Below are 27,666 nucleotides of genomic sequence, written 5' to 3' on the forward strand. Positions count from 1 at the left end.
GGAGGGGTTTGAAATCAAGTACATAAGCAGCTATACTCCAATGTCTGCTGGAGGCTTCAGGGCCGTAACACAGCATTTCACGAGAAAGAAATGTTACTATTGGTTCTTTTATTAAAAAGGAGTTGATATTTCATTTGTTTGAAGGTAAATGATAGCAGCTGCAGGATCACTGGAGCTCATGATACCTTGTTATTGTTATTACATTTTAGTTAAAGTTTGCCACTTTAAGTGTGCCTCGCTTATAATTCACTATGCCAACGATTCCCTTCACTGTGACAAATGTTGCAGATGGTTTATTTCCCATCTATACGTTAGAGAAAGAGGTTAAGCTCATTGCTTAAATCTGTACTGCTTGGGCACAGAAATTTTCTGTTTGTTTTACATACTAAAGCACGAAAATCTGGAGATAATGCTGCATTTTTATAAAAATCAGGTTCCTCTTAGTATGAAATTGGTTATCTTGAAAAGCTGTATTATATTTACAACCTTGATAATACCACCTCCTTACACAGCCTGACTGTACAACCTGCTTCCAGACGGGCAGCCCTCATATGATCTTGAATTTAAGCTGCAAGTATTATCACTTCTGTCATATTTGCTATAAATAAAATGGAACAATGTCAAAAGATGGTACTCAGCACAGAGACAGGGATGGAATTTTAAAGGAGCTCTACAAACTCTGCACCAAAGTCTGCATTAAAAAACAAGAATGTAGATTTTATATAGTAAGGATATATAACTGCAGAATTTGAGAATTTAAAAAAAAAAAACAAACCCAACCAAAAAAACGACTCAACGGTGTTTGGAGAAAAAACTGTTAAAATGTTAAAAAATGAACAGAGGCTTTTTCATCTGTTTATGGCCCTAAAGATAAAAGGCTCTAGAGAAAAATTAAAACAAGTTCTAATGCCATTATAGTTGCATTTTAATAATGAATTTTCTCTGCACTGACTTACGCATACATTATTTGTCGTAGTTATTGCTTGTTTTCTCTATTATCTTAGGCTGCAAGCTCGATTTCGTAAATGTTAATACATTTAGCAGTTAAAAAGCTTTAATTCAGCGTCCGTTTAAGATATTTATGTTTCCTCTCCTCAAACAGTTTCTAAAATTCCAGCAGTAGCTCAAGAACTGTTTAAAAAAACGGAGATAAATCTCCTTCTCAATCAGACATTTAAAAAGACATCACCAGAAAAAGGAAATTACAGCATGGTTCAAAAAGTAATCCTAGGGCAGGATTTTAAAAATGCTCATTCAGAGGCATTCTCCACTTTCGTATAAGTCAGTGGCAAATTTGCCACCAGTTTCAGGATTTTTGATTAGTTACATCAAGCCATATTAGTCTAGGCCCTGCAATAGATTAGGACTGCTTAAAGGCAATCACTGGGTATGAGATGAAAAGGGAGGCTGTGAGAGGGGGACATCCCAACTGGTCCAGAACATTTTGATATGGACATGCAACGATGCTTTTGGATGACAAGCAAGTGATTCTAAAACTCACATCCATTAATGTACACATCCACACATGATACTAAAATCATAAGACACCTCTTCTCCAACACAGGAATGCTGTGTAGGTAAAGACCAGCAGTTTTAAGGCCATCCCTGCATATTTGCACAGAGCTTCAGTTGCCTCTATTTGCTGCCAGATGCCTGGTAGCATGGTCCTAGACTAATTCCTAACTAAAACAATCCTTTTGAGGCAGACTACAATCACTTACCTCATCTACATTCTCAAAGGCATTGATGATGTCATATGGTAAACAGGACAGAAGATCAATCACAAACCACGTTTTCAGGTAGTTCATCCGTATGAGTTTGGGATCAGATATAACCTCTCCACCAGGGCCAACAAAGGTCGTATGAAAGTTCAAAACAATGTCAACCAGAAAAATAACGTCCACGACACTGTCCAGCACGAGCCAGGCAATGTTGTTCTGTTTTGTCTTGAAGGAGACATTATATGGAACCATAATTGCTGTGTAGAAGGTTAGAATTAAGATGACCCAATCCCAAGTGGTCTTAAAAGCACAATAGTGTAGTATAATGTGTGGTGGAGTCTTTGGAGCTTCTTGCTTGTACTGAGGAAGTATATCAGATCCCAGCTGAAGAACCTGTAAAAGACAGAAAAGCAAATGTTACTGCTTTCGATTAATATGATGCAATAAGGGGTCTTACGGATTTCTGTAAGTAACAGCACAAAGACGGGACTGTGTTCATTGGACATTGCAAGTCAACCCGCAGTTTCTAAACTATCTGATTTATTAAGACTGTGTGGAGGCAGGTATCCCTCGATGAATGGGAGCAGCATAGCATCTAAGGATATTGCTGCAAAAAGGGAGGTCTTTGCAGGTGGACTGAGGGGAAACCATGCGAACAGCAAGGGCAGACAGGCTCCATAAACAGGTTGTGGGTACTGCCACACCAGCTTATGCTCTGCAGTTATGAACATGAGTACTCATTCATATTTGGAAGCGTTACAAGACTAATCCTTCGTGCCTGACCTCTTTTTTAAACCACTGTTGAGCCAGAACAATACCCTATCAAAGGTAAACCAGATTTCAGCCTTGCTCGCTGACCTTTCTCTAAAATGAAGCATTGCATGCACAATTTCTGCCCAGACACCCTGGCAATATCATGCTTCCTTCTCATTTTCTTCAAAAAGTTGTTGCTCTTACAAGCTCAATATCACTAGTGGGTTCTCTTTTATTTCTCGTAATTACTTCTCTTCTTTTTTGTGTATGACTATAATCTCCCGCATGCTCACTTTTGTAAAATGTGGAACTGAAAACATTGCAAAGGAACCAAGCCAAATTCACTTAAGACATTCCTCCCAGCTAATCTAATTTCCTTTTATCTCAGTCCAACACAAGAAACAAAAGCACAAAGGAACACACAACGTGGCAATATGTTGCGCTGACAACTGAAAGATTCATTTATATTTTGGAACTAGTAACACCTTTTACATTTGGGGATCTCAAGTCTGTATGGGATAAAATAAATAATTCCAGCAACTTTAAAACTCATTTCAGCCCTACACCTGTCCCGTATTGGAGCTGATGCACCATATTTGCAGGGACAGCTGGATTGCAAATAGCAGTCCCATATGTGTAAAAATGATCAAACGCAGGGTGCTTCCTCGATGAAGAGGAGTAAATGGCTCTCAATAAACAGCACAACAACTAAGGATATGAACTCAAGTACCACAGATACAGATTCTCCAATAATTCTTTGCAGTCTGATTTTTAAGATGAGAAAGCTGTTACTGCGATCAGACAGTAAAAGTCTGGATCTACTGAAAATCTGTTCTTCAGAAATCACCAAGGGACAACTACAGCAGCCTCTCTCACGCCGTGTTGGAGGATGTGGCTTCCCAACATGCCTAATCTGGCCCAATGTCAGGCTGTAACCTGATGGGAGGCAGACCTGCTTCTGCCTACCTGTTCCCACCCTCCCTAAGGTCAGATTTAGCAATCACGACCTGTAAGGAAAGTCAGTTAAATTGACATGATGAAAAACTAACTTATTGTTACATTAGTTAGCCATTTGTTTTCTGCAGAGTCAGCTGAGTTGCACAAATTCATCCTGTGGCCAGAAAACCACTAGACCCACTACAGAGGCAGCAGGGAGAGTGCAGCAGAGACTTCCAGAAGAGCATGGCTGCTCCCTTTGTCAACAGCCTCATATCGCACCAGCTTTGGTCCAACACAAAGCCATGTGTTGAGCTTCAGCTGAACAGCAACGGACACCGAGCAGCGTGGTCCCAATGGCACTCATCAGAGACTCACAAATGCCAAACCCCTGGTGAGACCCATAAAACTGTCAACCTCTAGGTGTTCCTTCCCCAGTGAGCAGGACAAGTCTCACTAACAGCACTGCTGTAACCACTCAGTAGGCAAGGTTCAGCTGGCCACCATGGCACACTGAACGCGCTGGTGGATCTATGGGTCCTTCCCTGGAATAAAAGCAATGATCGATACAGTCATTTTTTCACAGCAGCCTTTGTGCAAATCCATGAAACTTCTTCCAATGCCAGAATTTTCCCCTGCATTTAACACACAATTTTGGCTGACTCATAATCTAGTCATTATCTCCAGTTATCTCTTTGGACTCATCCGTGGTCAACTCTTTACTGTCATGATAAATCAGGACTGGGACTTCTTTCCTTGGTTTCTCTAGACCTATTTGTTCCCTGCCATGTTCACTGGGGCAGGAGCTGGAAACAGCCTCACTATAGCTGGAATAATAAGCTGCTTAGGGTTCAAGCTGAATACGATGAACATATGCTTGATAGTTCCCTATGCCTCTGGTAGTGGAGTGCTTAGGAGCTCCCATGATACTGTAAAAGCATAATTGTTATTCTTAACATAATATCATGCTGAGTTTGACATGGTGAGTGGGTGGCAAGTGGCTGTGGAGACCACTGAACTATAATGATTATTTCTTTCATGCTGCATGAATTTTTAATTTTAAACCACTAAAGAATACACAATATCTTGTTAGTCAGCTGCATTCATCATAGACTCTCTGAATTTTTCTTGTATACAACTAATGAAAATAGCTGATAACTGTTAAGCCTGATAAAGATGGGCAGTATGTTCTGCAAGGGATGAGCTGTGATGATAACGCTCCTCCTCAGACACAGAAGTATGAAAAATGGGACCTGTACAGCAATGGTGTACCTCCACTCACTCTGCAGTCCTCACAGCACTTTGCCTACAAAGCACTTTGCAGCTCCAAACGACTTGTAAGACAGGACATTGCACATTCTCCAAGCAACCTATTCCCAAGTACAACCTTCTCCTTTACCTGCACCTTTCCTACAGCCTGATCTAAATCTTCCTTGCTGTGACTCAATGCCATGACTTTTTCTCTAATAGTGGTCCTGGGATGGCTCCTATGACTGGAGCGTTGGAATGGAAGGATACAGGCTCTTTAGGAAGGAGAGGCAGGGGAGACGAGGAGGGGGTGTTGCCCACTATGTCAATGACCAGCTGGAGTGCATGGAGTGTTGCCTGGGGATGGATGAAGAACTGACCGAGGGCCTATGGGTCAGGATGAAAGGGAGGGCAGGGACAGGTGACATTGTAGTGGGGGTCTGTTACAGGCCACCCGACCAGCAAGACCAAGAGGATGAGGCCCTCTATAGACAGATAGGAGCAGCCTCACGTTCACAAGCCCTGATCCTTATGGGGGACTTCAACCACTCCGATATCTATTGGAGGGACAACGCAGCAGGGCATAAGCTATCCAGGAGGTTCCTGGAATGAGTTGATGACCTCTTCCTTCCCCAAGTGATAAGAGGAGACAAGAAGGAGAGGTGCTATGCTGAACCTTGTTCTCACCAACAAGGAGGGACTGGTGGGCAATGTGAACCTCAAGGGCAGCCTTGGCTGCAGTGACCGTGAAATGGTGGAGTTCCATATCCTTAGGGCAGCGAGCAGGGCACACAGCAAGCTTGCTATCCTGGACTTCAGGAGAGCAGACTTTGGCCTCTTCAGGGATCTGCTTGCTAGAGTACCATGGGATAAAGCCCTGGAGGGAAGAGGGGCCCAAGAAAGCTGGTTAATATTCAAGGATCACCTCATGCAAACTCAGGAGCGATGCATCCCAACAAAGAGGCAGTCAGGCAAAAACGCCAGGAGGCCTGCATGGATGAACAAGGATCTCCTGGACAAACTCAAACACAGAAAGGAAGCCTACAGAGAGTGGAAGCAGGGACAGGTAGCCTGGGGAGAATACAGAGAAATTGCCCGAGTAGCCAGGGATCAGGTTAGGAAAGCTAAAGCCCTGATAAAATTAAATCTGGCCAGGGACATCAAGGGCAACAAGAAAAGCTTCTATAGGTATGTCAGTGATAAAAGGAAGACTAGGGAAAATGTGGGCCCTGTCCAGAAGGAAACTGGAGACCTGGTTACCCAGGACATGGAGAAGGCTGAGGTACTCAACAACTTTTTTGCTTCAATCTTCACTGGCAAGTGCTCCAGCTCAAGATGCAGAAGGCAAAGACAGGGACTGGGAGAATGAAGAACTGCCCGCTGTAGGAGAAGATCAGATTCGAGACCATCTAAGGAACCTGAAGGTGCACAAGTCCATGGGACCTGATGAGATGCATTTGCGGATCATGAGGGAACTAGCAGATGAAGTGGCTAAGCCACTATCCATCATATTTGAGTAGTTGTGGCAGTCTGGGGAAGATCCCACTGATTGGAAAAGGGGAAACATAACTCCCTGGAAAAAAGGAAGACCCGGGGAACTAGGGGCCAGTCAGTCTCACGTCTGAGCCCGGCAAAATCATGGAGCAGATCCTCCTGGAAACTATGTTAGGGCACACGGAAGATAAGGAGGTGATTGGTGACAACCAACATGGCTTCACTAAGGGCAAATCATGCCTGACAAATTTGGTGGCCTTTTACAATGGGGTTACAACGTTGGTGGCTAAGGAAAGAGCAACTGACATCATCTACTTGAACTTGTGCAAAGCATTTGACACTGTCCCATACAACATCCTTGTCTCTAAAATGGAGAGACATGGATTTGACAGATGGACTGTTCGGTGGGTGAAGAATTGGCTGGATGGTTGCACTCAAAGAGTTGTGGTCAACAGCTTGACGTCCAAGCAGAGACCAGTGACAAGTGGCGTTCCTCAGGGGCTCACACTGGGACCGGCACCGTTTAACATCTTTGTCAGTGACACGGACAGTGGGATTGAGTGGACCCTTGGCAAGTTTGCCAACACCACCAAGCTGCATGGTGAAGCTGACATGCTGGAGGGAAAGGATGCCACCCAGAGGGACCTTTACAGCCTTGAGAGGTGGGCCCGTGTGAACTTCAGGAAGTTCAACAAGACCAAGTGCAAGGTCCTGCACCTGGGTCAGAGCAATCCCAAGCACAAATACAGGCTGGGCGATGAGTGGATTGAGAGCAGCCCTGCAGAGAAGGACTTGGGGGTGTTGGTTGACGAGAAGCTCAACATGACCCAGCAATGTGCACTTGCAACCCAGAAGGCCAACCATATCCTGGGCTGCATCAAAAGAAGTGTGGCCAGCAGGTTGAGGGAGGGGATTCTGCCCCTCTACTCTGCTCTTTACTCCAGAGACCCCACCTGGAGTACTGTGTTCAGCTCTGGGGCCCCCAACGTAAGAAGGACATGGACCTGTTGGAGCAAGTCCGGAGGAAGGCCACAAAGATGATCAATCAGAGGGCTGGAGCACCTCTCCTATGAAGAAAGGCTAAGAGAATTGGGATTGTTCAGCCTGGAGGAGAGAAGGCTCCAGGGAGACCTTATAGCAGTCCAGTACCTAAAGAGGGCCTACAAGAAAGCCGGAGAGGGACTTTGTACAAGGGCATGTAGCGATAGGACAAGGGGTAATGGCTTGAAACTGAAAGACGGTAGATTTAGATTAGATGTAAGGAAAAAAGTTCTTCACTGTGAGGGTGGTGAGGCACTGGAACAGAGGTTCTGCCCAGAGAGGCTGTGGATGCCCCATCCCTGGAAGTGTTCAAGGCCAGGCTGGATGGGGCTTTGAGCAACCTGGGCTAGTGGAAGGTGTCCCTGCCCATGGCAGGGGGGTTGGAACTAGATGATCTTTAAGGTCCTTTCCAATCCAAACCATTCTGTGATTCTATGATTGTAAACCAGTAATGGATATAATGGGATTTACAGAACACTGAAATGTCATGAATTAGAAAAGCAAGATGTGAGAGTAACTCAGCAGTCATCTAAACTATTGGTATGGGATAATTCAAAGGAAAACATCACACTGACAACACCTGAAAACTGTGGGTTTCCATTCTGATTTTAATTTAAATAGAGTTTTTATTAGCAAAGTCCACTAAAACCAGAACGGGAACAAAAAAAAAAAAACATTTAAAGCTGCTACCAGTTCTTAGCATCAAACCCAGGACAAGCTCTCTGGCACAAGGTGGCTAGAGCTGTCATTTTCAGTAGCCCATATATTTTTCACCTGTGTATTTTTCATTACCAACGGACATGAAGATGAAAGCAGTACCTCCGTTTCATCAGTTAACCTGAAGGCATTCACTTGTTGCACCATCTGCACTGTTAAGGAGATGTTTGCAACCTGCCAAAGAGTTCATTTCATCAGTTCTGAAGAAAAGAATGATGAGCAAAATATTGCAGGAATGACTTTGCAAGACAGTCGAGGTTAAGGTATAAATGTAGTCAGTGTGCCTGTACAACCCCAGGGACCCAGACAGGGATACTTCCGAAGAGGTTTCTCAAACAATCCCATTTCCCTGGGAGAGTAAGCAATGATCCACAGGGCTCAAAGACATCAAGTCTGGTTCCATGTTGCTGTGAGACAGCACGTAGAGGTGTACACTGTGCACCCCAAGTTAAACAACAACCAGCAAACTGAGAATTGCATGCACAGAAATAGGGCCATGTAAGTAAAAGTGACCTATGGAGACTGTTTTCGTGACTGAAAGAGCATGACCTGTCCCAGAAACATGAGCTTGGCACATAGTGCTGCTTTAGGATGAGCAGAGGAGAGGTTGAAAAAAAAATCAGAGTTGGGAAATATGCTCCTCTAAAAATATTATTTATTAATGGGAATTGGGGGTTTCTTCCCCCCACCTCTTCCTGCCTTACGAAGGGAGCGGGCTCACGTCTGTCCCACTTACTTCGGCTAACCGGGAGTGTTTGTGCACCACCTCGGCCTTGTTCATCGGCGTTAGCTGCTGCAGTACGCTCCGGCTGTTCGTCAGGGCCCGCGTCAACCGAGCAAACTTTGTCCAACCTGCGGGAAAGAAGGAAATCGTGTCAGAAGTACTCGGACCTTATTCATCACTAGTAAATCTCCTTCGTGTTCACTGATATTTAGTCTCAGACTTGAATAGTTTCTCTAAATTGCTGCACAGAACAGCTTCAGGCTCCAGGCTTAAAGACCTTGCAAAAGAGGAAAAATACCGCTGCTTCAAGGCAACCGTGAGTAAATCTGAGTAAAATCAAAATGCTCTGGCTCGTTCTTTCTTCTGCCTTTTGGAGACATTGTGTTAGAGGGATCACATTGTGCTTTCAGCCTTCTGGGGAGTTACTCTGCTGCTGAAATCTAATTCTAAGCCACTGAAGTTAATGCAAAGGCTTCCCAGCAAATCCTGCTGAAGTAAAATCCTCCCCAGCTACAGAAAGACTCCTGCTGATTCAGGGCCACTGGAGCAGCCCCAAAAGTCTGATCCTTAAGTCTTCACTGTTTCTTGCCCCAACTAGACTTCTGGGACAAAACTAAAACTTAAAAAAAAAAAAAAATCAGCAAAATTCAGGGCTGCAACAACAGCAATGCTTCAGACTAAAAAAAAGTATCATTAAGACTTTAAAGACAGATGAAGCACTAGATTTTAAATGGCATTAAGAAATATATTTAGCTGTTAAACTAATGATAAACAAGCTGCCTTAATGGTAGCTTGAGACCCACACACTGGGCCACCCCTGGGGAATTTTTTCTGCAGCGTTCAGAAAGGAGCAATCAGAGTTTGTTACCGACAGCAGCACCGACCCAGGAACGTGTCATCAAGTCATTCCTGCTGGAAAAACGCCCAAATGTGACAGCTGGCGTGGATACGTCAAGGGATGAGGTAGATCGGCAGTAGCAAAGAAAATGCCAGGGGTTTAAACAGTGTAGCACCTCGGCGTTAAGCAGGAAAATTGAAAATCCAGATATCTGCAGGAAGGAAATGCCTCCCCAAGAGCACTGAAGGAGATGCTCAACATTTGGTTTACCCAGGTATAACCTGCTATTTTACTACACGGGTGTGTATACAATATCAAACAACTTATGGACAGGAAAGGGGTTCAGGAGAAGGGTTTACTTTTATTTAATTTGAATGCTGAGTAGCTGAAAATTGGGGATAATGTCACATCTGAGAAAGGAAACATTTCCATTTTAGCTAGGTTTATTTTTAAACGCCTGTTGTCTGATAGGACTCAGGGACTTGGAAAGTTAAGAGAAGCCCTGGGGTAAATAAAATGAAGAGCAGAGAACGGACAATACAATAAAACTTCAAGAAAAAAATAATTCACAGTTTGGCTTTTCAATTTACCACATATATATCACATTCATGCAAATGTAAATCCATTGTTCATCATTTAGCAATCAGAACGGATCTCAATACCACGATACACCACCAGCACAGCACAAACCATTTGTGTCTGGCTATTTATATATGACCTCAAAAATGCACATTAAAAATGCACTGGGAAAAGGTAAAAAATAGAAGTATTTTATTAACTTTTCAAATCTGAACCTTAAATGTGAACTTCAGATATGCTTCACGCTTCTCGAGCTTACAGGGATATTCAATTAGGAACATGCACTTTCTGTATTAAACAAGGTCAAGAGAGACCATAGTGATCCGAGCATGGACTATTAATTTCTAGAAAATATTCTTGTGGTTTTCTTTTTCCTAATTGTCTATAAAACTGTGGCAAGGAGGCAGCTTTAAGACAAAAGTCAGAACTGTTCTTTACCTTTCTTAGCCAGTGATTTCAAAGAGCAAGTGAGCATGGTAACAGCATCGTGACAGCTCTGCCACGACATTTCTCATAATTGCTGGAGGCCACAGTGCATCCAGCTGATTGGTTTTGGCATGCTGCAACCACGCTGCAAGAACCAGAGAAAAAGAGCAGCTCTCCTCCGGGAAGGTGGTCATGCACCTCCAGACCCTGGGCAGGTACTTACACACACACATGCACGCACTCAGTGTCCTCTTCCCCTGGCAAGATGCTTCCCTGTGGTCCATGGGGACAAATTTGGGCCAGTCCCCAAGCTTTAGTTTGTCACCCTGCCCCACAGAGCTGATACAAGAGTGATGGAGAAGCGCTCAGCAAAGCCAAAACCACCACAGCCAAACTGTTGGATTCAGCCCTGAACGCCCTCCTCATTTGTCACATCTCAGCTTTGTCAGCTACTCCAACTGACAGGACCCTCATGAAGTTCAACAAGGAGAAGTACAAAGTTCTGTACTTAAGGAGGTACAACCCCATGCACCGATATACGTTGGGGGCCACCCAGCTGGAAAGCAGCTTGGCAGAAAAGGACGTGGGGGTCCTGGTGGACCAGGCTGAACGTGAGCCAGCAATGCGCCCACGCTGCAACTAAGGCAAATGGTATCCTTGGCTGCATTAGACAAAGTATTGCCAGCAGGTGAAGGGAGGTGATCTTTCCTATCTACTCAGCACAGGTAAGGCCAGTACCTGGAGTGCTACGTCCAATCCTGGGCTCCCCAGTACAAGAGAGACATGGACATACTGAAGAGAGTCCAACAAAGGACCATGAAGATGATTAAGGGACTGCAGCATCTCTCCTCTGAGGAAAGGCTGAGAGAGCTGGGACTGTTCAGCCTGGAGAAGAGAAGGCTCAGGGAGGGTAGATCTTATTAACGTATATAAATACCTGAAGGGAGGGTGCAAAGAGGACGGAGTCAGGCTCTTTTCAGTGGTGCCCAGTGACAGGGCCAGTGGCAATGGGTACAAAATTAAACACAAGAGGTTCTGTCTGAACATCAGGAAACACTGTTTTACTGTGAGGGTAACCGAGCACTAGCACGGGTTGTCCAAAGATGTTGTGGTCTCTCCATCCTTGGAGATACTCAAAAGCTGTATGGACATGGTCCTGGGCAACTGGTTGTAGGGGGGCCTTGCTTGAGCAGGGGGGTTGGACAAGATGACCTCCAGAGGTCCCTTCCAACCTCAACCATTCTGTGACCTTTCTGATGGTTAATGATTCAAGGTTTACTTTATTTTCTGAGGTTTAGGGCATTGATCTGTAGAGTGATTAGATAAGGATTTGGAGAAGAGTCAGGGGCTGGCAATGATAGGAGATGGCTTCATGTACTCTCTAGAAATCCTTTCCCATGGTGCTTCACAGGCTGAGAGATCCTACTCACAAAAATATGGCTTTTAAAAATGCCTATCCTGTTATAAAAGCAAAACTGGTAAGAAACCCCTTGTCATCATCTTAGGTAAGAAAAACATCTGTTCTGCATTAACCACAAATACAGAAAGCCTGAGGAAGTTGGGGAAGATGTGCCACAAGGAGCTGGAGGGCTAAGACACACACCAAACAGCAATCCTTTTGCTGTAAAAATAAAAAGAAAGGAAGAACTATGACTTTTTCAAATACCCCCTTTCCACCTTGGTGAGAACATCAATGTCATGTGAAAGAAAGAAGCCATACGTTTTAGCATTCAGGGTTACCTCTCTGCTCATCTGGTCTGAACTCTTCTTTTCACAGGGAAAACCATTTCATCGTGTCCTTTCTCCACCAAGACCAAAGCTTTGGTTTGTGCTAGAGCAGACGTTTTGCAAAAACCTTTCCAGCTTCATTTAGAGGCTTCACATTTTCACATTTCTTCCAGCCCTGTGAAGCCCATGATTCTGGACATTGGAAGTACAGAATATGCTAACATGACTTTTTTCTAATTCAGCACAAAGTCCGGCATTATTTTACCTGCTCCAATCTATCCATCTGCAATAGTGTGAAAAAGTAACAAGTTCTTTTGTTTCCTATTTACAACCCAAGAGAATTAAAAACATAGCAACAGCAAGATGCTGGGGTATGAGTGGGAAGGTGAAAATGTATACAGGCTGCCTCGTGTCTGAAATAATCTGTACAGGGTACATTTCTCTGTTTCTTGACCTTGTTGTAGACTAGATAAGTTCAGAATTATATTTAAAACCAATGTGTATGTTTAAATAGACCAAGCAAAATTTGCATAGCTGCCTACTGCTGTCAATGTTTCTTCAAACGATTCTCTCCTTTCTTTTCCTCTATAGACAGAGACTTGAAAAGAACGATAATTTTATCCCATGTATTAGTGACCGCCTGTCCTCACAGATATTTTCAGTCTGGAAGGAGTAAAGGAGCAGCACAAATAGCAGGTGCAAGAGGGAAAAAAAAGTGCTCGTGAGAAAAAGTGACACTTCTGATGCTCTCTTCTGCTCAGCTGGATTGTGTCTTTCTTCCACAGCACCACTTGAAAAATAATACCCTGAACTTGCACCACTGCACTCAAATTCTTAGGAACAAAGGCAACATCATCAGATCACACACCAGATTGGGCCAGCAGCTGATTCTCCTTACAAGAAGTTAAACTCGGTATTTCAGAGGAAGATGTTAACTACCTCAAATGGAAAATTCTGGAAAAACATACACATAAAATGATTTTTTTCCTCTTGTCCTCTTTAATTACTTTCTGATTCATGGACAAAAAAAACAGAAGAATTTGTACTCCTGCTTTAAAAAAAACCCTGTCATGATCTGCATTCATTCTCATGATTCGAAACAAGGGTCTGTTCTTAAACAGTAGCCTAGTACAGTATATCCCTGTTCATATCCATTACTCAAAATTCTTGCATTCTCAATAAATTGAAGATGCAGGTGTAACAGCTCCATACAGTTATGAAAATATGACATGAAGACAACCATGATGATAGACATGATCTAAACTAGTCTCTGCCTTGTCCCAGCTGTAATGCTGTCCTTCCAAGCATGCACCTTTCTTCTTCCTCCATGAGTTTTAGTCACAATTAAATATTTTACATGCACAAAATATTCTCCACATCTCTTGCTCTAATTAGGACTGCCAATTTGACAGCCCTCTGTCTGTGGGGCTAACTGAGCCAGGGATGACTTGGTGGCATACTTCACACAACAGCTGAGCCAAAGGTTTCTCTGAAGAGGAAAAAAAAGGAGTACTAAATTAATTTAAAAAAAAAAAAAGGTATTTCTTTCAAACCTTAGATGCTACAAAATGAGTTGAAGCTGTTAATGTTGTGCCAGGATGCCTGAGGGAGGGGAAGGGCGGTAGGCAATAGTGAAGTGAAGCAGACAGAGCACCTGAACACCTCCTCAGAGGGGGAAAAGCTTTCCAGATGGGTCGAAGATGCTCACACAGCCACTCCCTAGATTCATAGACCACTTCAGAAATTATGTGGCGTCTAAGGGGGAAATGGTATTTCCACCTTAGAACTTGATCCTATCATCCCTCCACTGTCAGAAAGTCCAAACTATCTTACCCGAAACCTCTTACTCACTACAGCATGTGCTTTTCCATCAGCTACTCCTCCAACAAGAGTAGTATTATGCCCACACATCTTTCTTCCCGAGATCCTGAATCAATCATTGTGTTTACACTGGACAGCTGGGATGGGAACAGCTCTGCAGCAGCTGCTCTCCTAACAGCTCCACCGCCACACTCACTGCTTACTCCGTGTTCAGGAACCTTCTGCGAACGGCACTCTTACACCGCCATAGGGACCTCTCTCCCTGCCTTTCTGGTCACCGGTCTCCTTCCCATTAATACACCCTGCAGATCGATCCAGTACCCAAACACTCATCCATCTCCAACACCCGCTCCTCTTCTCTGCTGCCTTTTCTAAGTAAGGAGAAATGTCATCCAGGTCAAAGATGATGCTGTAGTGTATAGCAGAGCATAAAAAGGACCAGGGTAAAAGCTGTCCAAAGAAAGTGCATCAAGGGAGGCTTCCCCAAGCAGAAGTGATGCTGGAAGTGATGGGACAGAATCACTGTTTCCTAATGGCTACCTGGAGACAAAACCGTTAAATCCCTCTGATTCCTCCCGAGGTCACAAAGCTGGCAGAGAATTGGTTAGACTCCACCCAAAACTGTGAGCGTCCTGATGGTGTTCCCACACGCACCAAGGAGCAAGTCCGGGTGCCCATCACACACAGACATTCCTGCCAAGGGACTGGGTCAGACCCGGGCAGTTCCCTCTGCCAGGGAGAAGTCCTTGCCCAGGCACAGGCGAATGAGCAAAAAAGACTTTGGGTCTTTTGCTCCACTAGTGCTTAAGTCACCTTCCCTGTACAAACCTCAGCAGTCAATAGGCCTACCCATTGGCTTCAAAGGTAACAGGAAATATTTTCAAATATAGGTATCCGCAAGTGAGAAAACCCTTCAAATTCTCCCCATAATTTAATCAGGAGTTGAAAATTTGCTCTCTCTGTGACTGGATTTGTATACAGGTCCAAATACGGATTTAGCCACCTAGCGAGCAGCCACAGTGAAAAAAAAAATTAAAATCTCTAGTTCATGAACTATATTATGTTACTTTAAAGCTAAATTCATACATCAGAGTTTATGAAGAGTTTAAAAATCTCAAGGCGAGATGTTAATGTTCTTTATAGTGCACTTGCTCTGAAAAATCTAGACATGACTAGTTCCCCCTAATAAAACATTAGTGTAGCTCTGCTGGGTTGCAATTAACCTTTTTATCAAGGTTTGTCTGGTCTTAAAAGGATCAGAAATAATGAAGGCTTTTAAATCAGTGTAACAGTATCTTAGACTGCAGTGAAAACACTTGGGTCAAGAATGATGGTCTGTATAAAAAACAACCACAAAGGGCAATTATAGCAATGCTCGTGTTGATTCCTGCCTGCAGGAGTGTAAGTAACACCTCCAGACCACAGGAAGGTTGTTCTTCTCCTCTCACTGTGGAGCACGACACAGTTACCATACAGAATGCCTAAATAATATATACTCTATGACTTACCCACAAAAGCAAAGAGCTAGCACCACTCAGAGATAGGCAGTTTGGAATTCAGTTTATAACATGGATCATCCTTTTGCATCAATAGTTAGCATCTACAAATCTCAACTATTTCTAAACGTTCAGACAGTAAAATCATTGCAATGGCTGGCTGTTTGCTCTTTACTGCAGGTAAAGTATGGCTGGAAGAGCTCATTGTCTCTTCGAAAAACTTAATCATCCCAGTTTTGCTTTGTTAGAGAGAGAAGGATAAATGGGATTCCTGGATAAACACAATAATAGTCAAACAAAGCTCAATCATTCCCATGATGCAGTAAAACTATTTACGGACTGAAGAATCACAGACTCTATTCAAATGTAACTCAAAATATTAGGATAAATTTCCCAATTTGAAATTCTGTGCATTCCACTGTCTGATAATGCACTGTACTCTTGGGATAATTTTTACATCTGACCTCTAATCTTGCTCGGTGTTGTATCCCCAGTTACCATCCACCCACTGCAACTACTGGGGAGCTCAAAATGGATGAAGAATCACTGGGTAATCTTGGGCATATCACTTTACTTCTCTGAGCTTCAGTTTCTTCTCCTTAAAATGAAGATAATGCTAATGACCTACTTTGCAAGCCATTTTGAGATCTACTGATGAGAAGTGCTAAAATTTATACACCACTAGACTACATTTGCTATACAACGTATTTTTAAATCTAATTCTGAAATAGCTGTAAATTTACAGTCCACAACTTCTTAAATTTCATGTTTCTGTAACTAAAGCTAAACTTTATACATGCACACAGACCACCAAGGACTTATTTCCCATAACTATATAAAATCAAGTGCAAATTTTGGGAAGAAAGAAACAAAAAAAGACTAAGTACTGTAAATGTCAGTCAACTGGCTGTTAGGAGTTCATCAGATAGCAAGATGGTGCCATTCAATGGTCAAGGAAAAAGGACTACACCAGCCAAAGGCTCAGGGTCAAAAGGAAGCTCGAAATGAAAAAGCGGTGTACAATAAAGCACACAGGGATGGGAAGAAAGAGGGAACAAGTAGGTATGTGAATGAGAAATTATGGCTTATGAGAATGGACTCAGAAAGCTAAAGACATATGGGAAAAATCCTTCTCTGGCTAGATTTATTACAGTAACAATGAAGTTTTTAAAGAACTCCCAGAGTATGACCAAAAGGCTTTCTGCACCCATATGCAGAAAGGGCAAACAGGCTGACCCAAGGAATTACAGGTTGCTGGGCTTGATCTCAGTCCCAGGCAAAATGAGAAAAAAGATGAGCTGAGTTTCAATACGTTTAATAAAAAAGGAAAGGAACATAATGAATGTCTGTCAATACGGAATGATGTAAAATGCCCCACAATGTTGATTTCATTATTCGATAAGAGTATAAATTTGGTTCAGGAAGACGGCCAAATGCCTTGACAGAACAAGCTGCAAGCCAAATGCAACGGCCAGCTGGAGCCATATGTATGATGTGCACCGGAGAGGCACAAGCCAGGGCAGCTCCCTGTACCAGTGCTCCCTTTCTGGGGCTGGGCTGGGCAGCAACGTGGACCATTGACTTGATGACAACCTCAGTGGCTGCCCCTGGTTTGCTCCCACCTGTAGCCAAGGACCCAATAGCTCCCAAATCAGCACAGCCACAGTACTCATAACATCACCTCATCCTGGTGCTGCATTTGAATCACCCAAGAGCCACAGGTTGGCCAAATCCTCATGTACGGTAATAGTCATTAAATTGACACTGTGTGACACTCTCGACAAAATATTGAGACTACGCAGTTCAGTAAATTACAGGTTAAATGGATGAAGAACTTGCTACCTGGCAGATATCAAACACGGAGTAGTGGAAAATAGTAAAAAAATTATTACTGAGAGCCTTCTGGACCCCAGCGGACAGGTCCCCTTCTATTCAGTGCTTTTCTTGATGGTTTGAAAGTCATTATAAAATGACTGATAAAATGCCCAGATGACAGGAAGATTAGAGGAATGTTAAACAGTAGTGAGGGCAGTCATGCAGGATGATGTGCTTGATAACCAGGCATGTGCCATTAAAATGTGTTTTAAATGGAAATCAGATATCTAGGCAAAAGCAATGCAAATTGTATCTCCAGCACAGGAGGGGGAAACAAACGTCCCTAGCAAAGAACAGTTCTGAAAAGGATCCAGAGGTCTTAGTAGATAAGCAATCTCAGCATGTTTGGCAAAAAGTCACCTACTCCTTGGCTATACAGTGGTAAGAGCTAGGCTTGGAGAGGCTGAGCAATGGGCAAGATTGAGGAGTTAGCTGTGAACCCATGGGGACCTGGGAGGCTGAAATCCATGCCACCACAGCTTCGTTCCTACTGCTGCCAATGAGCTGGATGAAAGTGCAGCTACAATGCCTGTGTATCTGCTATCACCAGACCTCCAAATTCAGGCTAGAGAGACGTTTAAGGAGCTCAACTCATTTACTTTATCAAAAGAAGGTAGAGCGATGACTTGATTATATGTGTAAGTGCCTTAATGGGACTTTTTTAGTACAGTGGAAAAAATGCATAAGAAGATGGCACCGCAAGAAGCTGAAGCCAGGTTAATTTAAATATGACACTTTTTAAAAGCCAAGAGTGTAATGAAAAAGTAAGAAAAATACGAAGGAATGTGGTGGATCCTCAGTCTCTTCAGACTTCTAAATCAATACTGGATGTTTGTCTGGAGGTGATGGTTTAGTTACACACAAGTTCATGGGTTCTGCAGAGGACTACCTTAGTGAAATGTAATGCCCTGTGATATACAGATTAGACTCTTAAACTCTCTAACTCTATTTATACTTATTATTTTATATATGGCTTACGAGTGTTCAGTTTTCTACATAGAAAGTATAACCATCTACAGTTACTGCTTTAAAGATCAACTTCCAGTTTAATTCAATCTCTCACAGGGTTAGATTTGATTTCAATGGGATTTCTTTTTCATTGCACATTCAACTTGTAGAAATTTACAGACAGTTAATGTGCATTGTGGGTTGCTGATGGAGCACACAAAGGCCTCCAAAGGCAATACCAGATTCAGAAAAGTACTTGTTTTCTGTGAGGGAAACTAAACAGCCCTGGATATGGAAATTCTCTTCATCATGGTGGGTCTCTAACAACAAAGCAAGAAGGAGGGGAGGGCAGAAATAAGGCCTCAGAGCATCACCCCTAGGAAACAACTACCTCTTCATGACTGTTCAGCCTTTGCAGTCTCCGCTAAAAGTGCCAGCAGCATGTCACTGAAGACAGTAACAGGGCTGCCTGTCCTGCAGGAACAGAAGCAAAGCGACCTCAGACGGTCTTCCTGGTTACTAGCAAGCTGTGCCCATCCAAAATGGATGGTTTCAAATACCACGAGACTATATCTTGGCATCATTCCTCCGAGTTGCCTATTCTTGACACAGGAAGCCCACCTGGTGTCCTGGCAAATGATCACTTCTCTTGTCATCCCCCACAAAGTCCTTTCTCAAGGCCCAGGTGTCCCTGGATGCTGCACTCTAGACCCAGGGGAGAATGGAGAGATGGAGGTGATCTCCGTGGTGCCTGAAGGCACTGGGGGGTAAAACTCTTCGGATCAGAGCAATAGGAAACAGCACGAGAACACGTGGGTCTCTATAGCACCGAGACCCTTGTTATTACAGCCATGGTAAAGCGCAATAGAAACATGGTAAGGATATCCAAATTGTGACCTATTAAATTACTGTTATGGATTACTGTCAAGGTGATGTATTCAACAGGGTACACTGTGCTTCAGCTAAAGGTAGAAACCTCATTTTCATGCTCTAATCCCTCCACCCACTTCTTCTATTATCACCAGGATTGATACCCCATCAAGGAAAAAAGTTCCCATGTGCAACTAGTTATATATGCTTAATAACTTGCACTTATTAAAGATAAAAAAGGATCAGAATTATAGGCTTAGCAAGGATTAGCAAGCATAAGTGCGTATTTCTGCAACTACTACACTTTTTATAGCCCTGTCACACTCCGAGATAGAGTTGTATCATTATATGGAGTTATATAACCATAAAGAGTTATATCACTGGAAGCATTACAGCATTGTCCCAGACAGTCTTGATTATCAAAGTCTGGCTCTATCAAGTGAAAAAGAAAAAAAAAAAAACAACCAAAACCCAAAAAAACCCCAACAACTTCAGGATACTGTTGTGCCATCTCCTGATCCCATCTGTTAACAGCACACAGTCCGGAGTTGTACGGGCCTCATTAACACATCTTTGCATCCTAATTCAGCATCCCATCAGTATTCACCGGACCTTCCCAATCACTTCCAGCAGGTGACAAGCCTGATATTTCACTCAAAAGAGACTCAAGATAACCAGTGAGAATCCGAGCTGAAAAAACTTGCAAGTTTACCTAGAGGCCACATTTTTTCTTCACTGATGATAACAAAGGGAATAAAGCCGTAGCACAACTAGGTGAAACTCCACTATCAGCCAAAAAATGCCAGTCTTTTTTTCTATCCTTAAACTTTCCGTTCAATCTAATCTACAGCACTCCTGGCTTCAAACGGCATTAACATTCTAAGTGGCCCAATTTGCTCTTCTAATAGTTAGGGCCCAGAAAAATGGCTTCATTTTTTTCTGACAAATAAACATAAGATTATTACCACCGTGTGTCTTTGGAGGGATTGAAAGTCTTCAGATGTTTTTAAAAGGCCATTGGGTAAAGCCAGAATAAAAGCACAGCAAGCTGATAAAAGCATCCAACTGTGACCCTACAAAGGTACAAATATAAAAAAAAAAAAAAAAAAAAAAAAGATTCTTTGGGTTTTATTCTCTGGAAGAAAATACATAATACAATCTTTCATATGCTTGTAATGGCCTTCCACCTCTGCTGTGTAATGCATTCAGCCAGGACACCTGGTGATGTGGCCCTCCACCACCACAGGTAGGACCTATTGCTCGATACTGAATCCAGACCAGACAAATGTTCATATTATCAAAGAGGAGCAGGAGCAGGAAAAGGAAAGAAAGAGAGACCAGACAAACATAGCACAGCTCCTTCACCGGAAAATAAGCCATTGTCCCAGCGACCACCAAGCGCAGCCATCATCTCCTGTGGCAGCTTTTGCCCCATCACTAATTCTCACGCCTCTTCTTCCACACTGCCACCATCCACAGCTCATCCAGCCACCGACTCAGGAGCTGAGGCACTACAAACCACAAACCAAGTCAATGGAGGGTGCTGTCCCTACCCTCCAGACCTGCACAACTGCCCGTGGCATCTCCACCCAGGAGTGAACATGTCAACCAGGTGGCTGATGTTTCCTTCCATTATCATCTTCGCTGCATCTGCTTGAGATGCTGGGGTTTTTTTTACACTTTTGCATGGTTAGACACTTTTAAAGTAATTTTCCATTTACAAGGATCCAACAGTACTTTTTGGTCACTGTTACATTGCTATACATCAGAGGTCTCCCACACATTGCCCAGCGATAATAGATACCAGCATGGGTAACAAGAAAACAAGTCAGTCAAATCTTCAGTGTCGAACTGCCTGTACCCTCTCAGAAAACAAGGTTTTTTGATCTCTGCCACTGTATTTTATTAGAGGAAGGTAGCTTTTATATATCCGTTTTCTCCAGTCTTGCTTTCAGTCCAGTAAGTTTCAACAGCCTTCTGGACTGCAACAAATTCACAGTCTCCTGGGCGACCTAGGAAAATTTTTCATTGCTTTTACGCCCTCCTGCAAGCAAAGTCCCCTCCTCCTCCTCTTTCTCCTTTCTGACAGCATTAACACACAGCAAACGGTGAGCACACAGGTAAGCAGAGACACACACCATCTGTCGCAGTGCCCCAGACCTAACTCCTCTTGCTCGCACGGGGCTAGTCCCCGTGATGTCAACTATATTTTTTGTACTGAGCCTGTAAACAAGCATGTTTCTGAGCCCGTATCAGGGAAAAAAATCCCACCTCTCCCTTGCAATGCGCTTTGTAGTAAGACAACTGTTTTCTTTTATTTGTACGTCCTGTTTTCACAAATACAAGCTCCCCAACACTTCCGAGCAGTTCTGCATCCTTAGCACTGGGGCACTGCTCCCTGTCCCCCAATACTGCTGTTCCCTTGCAAGGTCTACACGAGATGCCGACTGCGTTGCAGTCACCGCAAGCAGATCTGGCAAACCCAACCATTTATTTCCAGAAGCCAGGACACACAGACACCCTGCAGTGTAAATACACCCATTGTTATGATTTAAATACCAAATCCTTGTACCTTGTAGGAGCGTGATATACTGAAGCTTCACAACAAAGCAACATACCTTCGAACAGTGCAGAATATATTGGTACAGAGAGATTATTGCATAATGGCATCAATATTTTATTTCTTTTGAATTTTTTATCTCAAATTTACTGCTCCCATAAGTAATAGACAGTAACTCATCTGCACCACAGTTACTTATGTATTATGTATTGCATGGTCCTGGCAGAATTTCTGAAGAAAAATCCTTCTTTTAAAAAGAAAAAAAAATAGCCCTTTCAGTGACAAATCCCAGCACGCGAGAGCAGTATTTTACTGAAATGCTTTTTACAAAAGTTTAAAAATTCTCCACCAAATTGTAATGTATATGTTTACCAATCTCGTAATTCAAAAAGAAAGTGGCCTGACGGCTTCTAAGCACATTGTAATGTTATCTGCAAGGACAATGAATTATGCATCTCTCATAGCACTAACTGACAAAACAACGCTGTGATCCCAGTGCCGTGGGATCCCGCATATCCACCCAGTTGAGACGCAAAGGGTAATGCAACAGTGCTGTTTTCCCATCCCTGTAGTAAAATGGTGCAAATATTTGAATATGATTTTTTTACATGAAGAATATAAAAGACAAGCTCTAATTTATGCAAAAGTAGAAGAAAGATCGGGTCAATCGTTTGTAATTATGGAGCTTGTTGGATGTATTGATCAATGTTAATCAATGCTCTAATCAAAGCACCCTAAGCAAATTCTTAAGACTCCAATCATATGCCTTAAAGGCACTTGAGCGATGTGGCTGTACTGACTTCTGCTGTGTTTTGCTTTGTGGTGGTTTTTTTTAAAGTATGACTTTGACAGAAGTAAGTGCTTTTTAAACATGCAGTCAAACCTCTCCGGTTGCTGACGACAATATTTTGCAATGTTCATAGTTAATACCTGGCATTTTAACTAATGGTACCCTTCACTGGAGAACAGCAGTATACAAGTTACGCACTTCACAGCTATTGCTCTTTCCCATGGGAACATATATTGTTCCTATAATGGATGCCAGGTGGATTCTGCTCCTCCTCAGCCACAAGACAGGGATGGGGAGAGCTCAGCCCACCCCCCACATCCCTGCCTCCCCAGGGAAGGCAGCAGAGTACGAATCTCCCAGGCCAAGAATCCAAAGGAGGCAACATTCATCGTTTCTGCATTTGGGAGCCACCTTCAATGCGTTTTCCCTGTCCTGCTGCAGCCACACACTCCTCAGTGCAACTATGTACTGCGGAAAGTGGGGCAGAGCAGGGGAAAGTGTGTGGCGGGGTTGGGGGCTGGTTCCACGTGAGATACATCTCAGTCCCCCAAGAAAGCATCAAATAGGAAATCCTGCAAGACGATCCTTGCAAAGACTGGCTTTTTCCTTGATGAGATCCCACTACATATGACATACGACGCAGCAAGGAGCCAGTCCCATGCCTTCAGACCTCTGCAATTAGTCCTTTCAATTAACTGGCATTTATCTTAAAAAATTCAGATTCTTTCCAGGCAGAACTCCACGTTATGGAGCTGAAAGTGAAGTAAAGGAACATTTTCAGGTTGCTAACTAAATTGTAGAGGCAGTAAAGCTTATGATGGCTGAGAAGGTATTCCTGTATCAGGATCTTATAACTTTATGGATAATACTCTCTAGACAAAAGAATTCTCATATTTGCTGTTAGGCCAAACAGAGGCCTTTCATTTTATTTTACGTCTGCCTTTATAAATGCACTTTTCAGTTATCCAAACACATATAATAAGTGTTATCTAGCTAATAGGAAATTAGTTTAAATCCTGTTTGCATTCAAGTAACACCAAGTTTATTCTAAAGAAAACGGCTTAGAGCACACACAGCTCTCGGTGAGAAATCAAGCCTTCTCCAAGGGTGAAGAGAAAAATATAGCAAGGAATTAATCATCAGAAGGCAACTTCCAAGAGCAGATGAGATGTGGATGCTGTAGCATAAATGCCCTTCTTTAGGTAAGTGTGCATTATTTTACCCAAAGCAATACACATATGAACCTGACACAAGACACACATGTCTTATAACCGAAGCAGAGGATGCTGCTAGATCCTCTGCACCTTCCTCCACTAATTCTCTCTTGTGCAAGGCTGTGGGTCTGGCCATGGGTCGTTAGGCGATGAGAGCACGGCACATCTCAACAAACACCATCACCAGCAGCTGTTAAGTAACAAGTACGACATCCGCTGCCATGCAGTTATCATTGCTAACCAGTGATAAAGGACCCAAACAGCTGTTTCTTTTGCATTTCATCTCCAAGAGTGAGGAAGGGAGGAAATATCAACACCTCAGCACAAAGGAGCTGAAATTATTTTTTTCTGAAAAGAAGATACCAGTCCCTTAGGAGAAAGGTCTCCCCAAACAACACAGCATTTAAATTACTCAAAACTATGTAATATTTAGCAAATGCCAGCTATAGAGAAGTAGTGAACTTACAAAGAGACGGGAAGGCTTGTGACTCTGGCAAAACGTTGTTCGGGAATTTCTACTAATGGCGATTCATCTTATATTTTTAAGCAATAATTTAGGAGAGTGGCATTGAAACTCTGACAGGTCACAACATTTCCTGAATTCAAGACACAGATCACAGCCATGACATGTCCCTGTCACAAGACTAAGCTCAAGCATGTACTTTATCATTTACAAAAAGCAAAATTTCATATTTACCTTTTGTTGAATCATCTTCAATCGGTTGTTTGAACAAAGTGATATCCTTAAAAGTGCACAAGAACAAAACCACTTTTTCATGCTCATTTCTTATAGGTGCAATTTGCATGTAGAACCAAACTGGGGTTCCTGAAGCAGAGAAAAAGATGACATTGGATTGTGGTGTAGCACAAACTTTCCCCAGCCTGTACACAGAACACTTCATCATTTATGTTATTATAACACACATGTAGTTTAGGACCATATCTCAATATTTCTACATCTTCCAGATCTTTTAATTTTACCTCCTCAAAGGAGAACAACATATTCCCATTTTTACAGCTTCATTAATCTAATTAGACGATAAGCAGAGACAGGAGGCTTTATAAATCTCCATTCTGAAATAAAATATATTATTCTTTCCTTCTTGCTCTTGTTTTTTCCCAGCATGTCTCACAAACTTAGTGTCTGCAAGGTAGGAAGGCGAGAAAAAATGGATGGATGGTATCTTTGATTCCTTCACATAATATGGAGCTATCAGATCCAAAACTGATGGAGTATACTGTCAAATGCTCCAAATTTGATGCTATTTAAGAGGACCTGAGCTAACCCAGACATAGACCCTAAAGGTCCTATCAGGACAAATCAGGAGATTTGATTTCCTTTTTGTGTTTCAGGTCATACCCTCCACCTCCTCATTGTCCTGACCAGTGGAGCACTCTCCCAAGGCAGTTATCTCTACTTAGCTTTTGAAATAAACACAAAATATTTTTCGAATCCTACCACTCATCAAATAAACAGCCAAAAACCACCTACGGTGTTGGAGTGGTTAGCATGGCTTTTGGTAAATCCTCACTGTTCACACAGGGCTCCTGCAGGTGCACAGGAGCTGAAACTGGTCTTGTTTCCTCCTAGACTGAAACACACATGGCAGTCCCCCAGGTACATGCAGGTCTGCCCTGTAAGGGGCGAAATCCTAAAAGACTAAGCAATTTGCTAAGAAACAAGCTGTTCACCTGCAGGGACGTGAATGTCAGAGATACCTTCCATCCAGCAAAGCTCCATGCCCACAGCTGTGTCCCCTCCCTCCCAAACTTGCACCTATACACACTGCACTATAAATGCCTTCACAGCCAGCTAATTACCTTTGGGATTGCATGTGATTTCAGCCAGATGACATAATGGCTTTTCTCCTGAGCTGCCTGAATGCCAGCCTGAGAGCTGACACATTGAGACAAGCCGCTTGCCCACTGTTAGGCCACGGGCATCCCTGGCCCCCCCAAATCTGCTCTAATGCACCACATCTGGGAGCTGTGCCAGGAACTGCAGGATAGATGCCCAGAGGGCAACAAAGCCCATTTGGACTACGACTACTGCAGCGAAGGTTAAAATCCACAAGGTTTTGAAACAAAATTCAGCATTGCTGAACTGGGATTAAACCAGTAACTTGCTAGCAGTAAACTGGAGAAGTAGGAGAGATGGGGGACTACTTTTTGTGATAATTCCAAAGCCATTATGCTGACTACTTGATTATCTCGATTCCTGGTTGCTAACCCAAGAGAAAAGATTTTTTTCATAACTTCTAAAACAGAGTGCTGGAGCTCTCCGGAGTAATACTGCACTTCACCTAGCAACTCATCAGCACCCTTTGAAAAGCTCTGAAAGTAAGTAGACAAAATAACCTGTACAACAGCACTGATAAAAATCAAAAACGGAGGCAAGGTGGCTGCTGCTGTAGAAGCAGCAATCAGGGCAAAAGCAGGCAAAGATGTTTCCTGAGTATTACCGTACATAGATATAGATATATGCACACCTAACATGGTTGCTGAACAGTTGGGTGGGTAGAGCTGAGGACTATATATGAGGGAATGCAGTAAAGAAGAAAATCGTAGCAAACTTTCAGGTCTGAACCTGAAACCTGCAAGCTGGGTTAAAATGCCATGGGGGCGTGTGAAGTCAGCGGTCGTACGGATGCTGCCGGAGAACATCAGCTCTTAAAGATCATCTCTGTGCCAAAGGAAAGCAAGATGAGAAAGCAACCTGAAAAATCTCAAAATCTCCCTCTGCCAAAAGCATAAAGGAATGGATGAGAAAAAAAAGGGTTGTGCCACATCATGAAAAATACGCAGCACGTCTGGACCTACAGTTTGAAAATGTGGGTGGGAGGGTGCTCTGAGAGCACTGCAAGCTCCGTGCAGGTTCTCTGCAGGTGATAAACACAAGCCCTTTCACAGAGTAACTGTCTACATTTTGCAGAAGTATATTCATGCCAACAGATAACTATTCTTTATTTCTTTATCTGCTCCAATATTCAGCCTGGAGAATAAGCAGGCAGTTTCTTGAAGGCCCTTCTTCCACAAGGCTCAGAGTATGACAAATGGAAGCAAACCCTGGGCACACCAGCTGCTGAACTGGAGCCAAAAGGTCAGCCTATTCGCAATTGCAAGAGGTTGAAGTTCTGGGCTTCGGGTGATGGAGAAGAAAGCTGGCAACAGATGTTATGGATGGGAACTGACTCAAGCCTGAAAATATGAGTACTTTTCCATAAAGTCCTTCTGTAATCCTGTGTAAGTTATGGAAAGTAGAGGCTTGGAGATCTGGGCAAAGGTGAAGATTTTATTAAGGCAACTGCAGCTCAATAAATCTCTGAAGCATCATCAAGCTCCAGCAGACAATCCACAACCCAAAGCAAAAAGCGACTGGTTTGTTACAGAAATGTCACCAAGAGAAGGCTTTCCTCTTCTTTCTTATACTTGAATAAAATAGAAAGGAATTTAGTTCAGGACTGGCCCGTGCTAGAGCAGGAGCTGCCAGCCCAGTTAATAAGAAGAACCAGGGTCAGGGAGAGCCCTGGGTCTCTGGGATCCTCTTCAGAAATCACACAGACATAGGGCATGGCGGTGCTGGGCACCACCACCTGCAAAGATACCCAACACCAGTCTGTCCCAGGGAATTCCCCTAATGTGAGGGAGCATCCAGGTGACCCGCACAGGAAACAGGCAGAGAAGCAGAAAATCTCAAGAACAGACACATCCACATGCTTGAGGAACTGAAAGAGGTCATTTGGAGGGCTCTCCTGGGCACCTGCAGAAACAGCTGGACTTCAGAGCTGCTCTTGCTTCTCTTTTTAATTAAAGCGTTGGCTAAAATGCTTTGAAGCAGGCAGAACTGGAGAAATCTGAAGACATTTCCTACTGTTTAAGTGCACATA

At 43.1% G+C, this 27,666-nt stretch overlaps 1 protein-coding gene across 1 annotated transcript in view; it reads right to left on the reverse strand.

Annotated features, from left to right (window-relative positions):
- The window catches only part of KCNH5 (potassium voltage-gated channel subfamily H member 5), a 160,783-nt gene that overhangs the window by 110,939 nt on the left and 22,178 nt on the right, over positions 1-27,666 (reverse strand). Inside the window, exons 4-6 of the mRNA XM_029999954.1 lie at positions 24,477-24,605; positions 8,647-8,762; positions 1,722-2,114 (exon numbers count right to left, since the gene is read on the reverse strand). Of these exons, the coding sequence (XP_029855814.1) occupies positions 1,722-2,114; positions 8,647-8,762; positions 24,477-24,605 (638 nt within the window). The remainder of the gene's footprint in view (positions 1-1,721; positions 2,115-8,646; positions 8,763-24,476; positions 24,606-27,666) is intronic.

Source organism: Aquila chrysaetos, chromosome 2 (genome assembly GCF_900496995.4).
Source record: "Aquila chrysaetos chrysaetos chromosome 2, bAquChr1.4, whole genome shotgun sequence".
Lineage (NCBI taxonomy): Eukaryota > Metazoa > Chordata > Aves > Accipitriformes > Accipitridae > Aquila > Aquila chrysaetos.